General features: G+C 41.0%; 1 protein-coding gene across 1 annotated transcript; it reads left to right on the top strand.

The window, feature by feature from the left end:
- Window positions 1–1,985: 1,985 nt before the first annotated feature.
- LOC118920079 (olfactory receptor 7G2-like) lies at window positions 1,986–2,990 on the top strand. The gene has a single exon (XM_036900496.2). It carries the CDS (start codon window positions 2,007–2,009, stop codon window positions 2,988–2,990), a length of 984 nt encoding a protein of 327 aa, XP_036756391.2. The 5' UTR covers window positions 1,986–2,006.
- Window positions 2,991–3,511: the final 521 nt, after the last annotated feature.

The following is a 3,511-nucleotide window of genomic DNA, read 5'->3' as shown; positions in this document are numbered from 1 at the left end:
AAATATATCTGTATTAAATATTGCAATAAAAACAACTAAGGATCATGGTTTGTGAATTTGGTGATGTTGACTGGTGGGTCCCAAGCTCTTCATTGTTATATTTGTACTTTTGTTTAACTTCAATAATTCATAACAAAATTAAGTCTATGTATGTAGGAGCAAAAAATATTTTAAATTTCTCATGCTGTAGGCTTTCTGTTCTACCTGTTTTTCCCCTCTAGGTTTTCATATTTGTGTTCATTCTTATGTCTAATTATTTCTATTATTTGTTTCATCTAATTTGCTGTATATTTCATCCTATGTCCTTGCCAGATGGATAGTGATATCACCAATATTTCTTTCATTCCTTTTCTACATGATAAATGTTCCCAGCTGGACTTTCAGCTCATTATTTCTTCCCTAAAGTTTGCATTGTCACAGTGAAGGTGTTCTTTTCATTTGTCTTTCTTCCACTTGTCCAGCCCATTGCTTTCTTCTGATGAGTGAAACATTCCATGAGCTGTTATTCATGGATAACAAGGGAACCACATCAGGATGGGGGTGCCCTGTGCTAAGTGACATGCTGGATGCATTTCTTCTATTCATTGCTCATCATTGCAACTTCTCATAATGTAGGACAAGTGTTCCCAATGACCAAATGAGGACATGAGGCCTATACAGGGACAACTTTCCCGGTTCACAAAGCAAGTGCTGGTCTAGATTTAACTCATTGTTTGAGTCTAAGTAATCCACCAAATGATAAAGGCTGTCATAGCTACTGTGCCTCCCCAGGAGAGGGAAGACCACTGCTTCATGGAGACCATCCTGTCAGGTCTCTTGTTTGGCTTGTAAATAACATATACTTCCAAATTATCTTGTCTGAGTCTTCCAAAGACCAACAGATTGTTGATAGTTTCATAGAAGCCAATGCAATTCATTCTTTCTCAAATTCAACTGTTTTCTTAGTGACATGACATTGTTGCCTTAGGGGAAGAAATCATTTTAGGATGGGGCAGAGAATGTCACTGACATAGTGCTGTGGTTCTTGCAGAATTAACAAGTAAGACAGATGAGGACAGTTGCAATGGGGGCATCTTAATGAGCTTCAGCTTGCTGGGCAACATTTCTGCTCTTTGATAGCATCAGGGTGTATACTTAATGGATGCCATGATCTGCTGCACGCTACTTCATGGGTAGATGTAGGCATAACTTGCAGGGAAGGGAGGAAACTTGGTGCATTGTTCAGGAAGAAAATACTTAAATATTTAAAGCAAATTATGAAATCTGCACGACTTCATAAATGCTAGCTCTTTATCATTCAGAGGCATTAAAAGATTGTTCAAGAGAGTTAACTCAGCAGACAGGTGGTCTAGGCTGAGACCCAGTCTTTGTCATGCACTGACTGTACTTCCTGTCCACATCCTAGCATCACCTTACTGAAGTGTCCTCATGGGTAAATGGGGTTAGTGTGTGTACTAACACATCTGTTATGTGACAAGCCCTTCAGATGATTCTGAGGAATGCCAAATATTGGGGAGCATTGTTCTGGAATGCAGATTTCATAATGTTATTCTTGTCCTTCCTTTTGCTTGAAGGCATGGGATATTTCTAAAGGAAATGCCATCTCCTAGTCTTGGTGTCAGTCCTGGCACTTGGCGCAATGTGTGAAATGGAGTTGGTGATCTGTAAAAATTTGGACCAATAAAGGGAGGACAGAAGGAATTGGTGTGAGAGATGGTGATGAAGGAGAAATTAGTAGAGGTACAGATTGGTTCACAATATACATAGAGGGTGTTTCTTTTGTTTTAACCACTGGTTTCTCAAACATTAGTGCATTTCAAATTTATGTGGAGGGCTTGTTAAAACATACCATGCTGGTCCACATGCTGAGTTTGCCTACAGTAAGCCTTCAGTAGTACACAGAGTTTTCATTTCTAACAAGTTCCCAGATGGTTTAGCAGCTGTTCAAACAGAAACTGTTTTCTTTTATTTTCACTACCCTCTTTTATATCAGGTTCATCAACAACATGAAGCCCACAAATCACACAGATGTCTCAGAATTCCTCCTCCTGGGATTGACAGAGGATCCACAACTGCAGCCCATAATCTTTGGGCTCTTTCTGTCCATTTACCTGTTCACCATTCTGGGGAACCTGCTCATCATCCTGGCTGTCAGCTCTGACTCCCACCTCCACACCCCCATGTACTTCTTCCTCTCCAACTTATCCTTTACTGACATCTGTTTAAGCACAACCACAGTCCCCAAAATGCTGGTGAACATCCAAGCACAGAGTCAGTACATCAGTTACACAGGCTGCATCCTCCAGATCTGCTTTGTCCGGGATTTTATTGGTTTTGAAAGTTGTCTCCTTGCAGCAATGGCCTATGACCGCTACGTGGCCATCTGTCACCCCCTTAGGTACACGGTCATTATGAACCCCCAACTCTGTGTTCTGCTCATTCTGCTCTCTCTTCTCCTTAGCACTGGGAATGCCCTGCTCCACAGTCTGATGGTGCTGAGGCTGTCCTTCTGTGGGGACCTGGAAGTCCACCAGTTCTTCTGTGAACTTGCTCAGGTCTTCAAGCTGGCCTGCTCTGATACCCTCATTAATAACATCCTTTTATATTTTGTGTCTGGCCTATTTGGGGGTATTGCTTTATTTTGGGTAATTTTCTCTTATACTCAAATTCTCTCTTCCATTTTGAGAATGCCCTCAGTGGAGGGTAAACATAAAGCTTTTTCCACCTGTGGGTCTCAGCTCTCTGTTGTGTCCTTGTTCTATGGGACATCTTCTGGAGTTTACATTAGCTCTGCAGTTACTGACTCTCCCAGGAAGGCTGCAGTGGCTTCAGTGATGTATATCATAGTTCCACAAATGTTGAACCCCTTCATCTACAGCCTGAGGAACAGAGACATGAATGGGGCCTTGAGGAAAATAATCAGTAGGATACTTCAGTCTTTAATGGTGTCATCTGCTTTAAACTTGTTTTCACTGAATGAGTCAAAGTGACAGGATTCCTGGGTGAGCCAGGTGTCTGTTTCTTCCACCACCATGTTCCTCTTAAAATGATTTAATGATATAATGGCCAAGTGCATTTCAGTGTGGGATCGAAACATGTTGATGCTTTTTGTCTACTTCCATGATGTTTGATAATGATTTCAGTTCTCTCAACTTAGTTTCTTTGCTCAGGGTCCATAGAAGCAATGTGAAGTCAGGGGTTCCAGTTTTATTAGTATTACTGCATATTACGCTCCAAACAAGGACCACTGCACAAGGTGGACAGGATAGGAAAAGGATGACAGCTTTGGTAGTTTCTAGAGACCTTTTGTCTTATCCTTTCAATCCCCAATTTAGTACTCAGTGAGACTAGTCATTAGTAAAACATCCTTTTCTGAGGCAACCTTAGCATCCAGCACACCCATTTACATGAACTGTAAAATGCACATAATTGGATTATATCAGTGGTTTGAGATGATTGTGAGATATTTGAGATTCATCAATGGGAAGCAGATACAGGTATCATTCATTGA

Source organism: Manis pentadactyla, chromosome 12, assembly GCF_030020395.1.
Source record: "Manis pentadactyla isolate mManPen7 chromosome 12, mManPen7.hap1, whole genome shotgun sequence".
In the NCBI taxonomy this organism is placed as follows: domain Eukaryota; kingdom Metazoa; phylum Chordata; class Mammalia; order Pholidota; family Manidae; genus Manis; species Manis pentadactyla.
Note: the sequence above shows the minus strand (reverse complement) of the source record. Positions and strands in the feature narration are given on the sequence as shown.

Bases quoted from the DNA above. Each gene is read 5' to 3' on its own strand.
- LOC118920079 (XM_036900496.2), top strand. From the start codon at position 2,007: ATGAAGCCCACAAATCACACAGATGTCTCAGAATTCCTCCTCCTGGGA.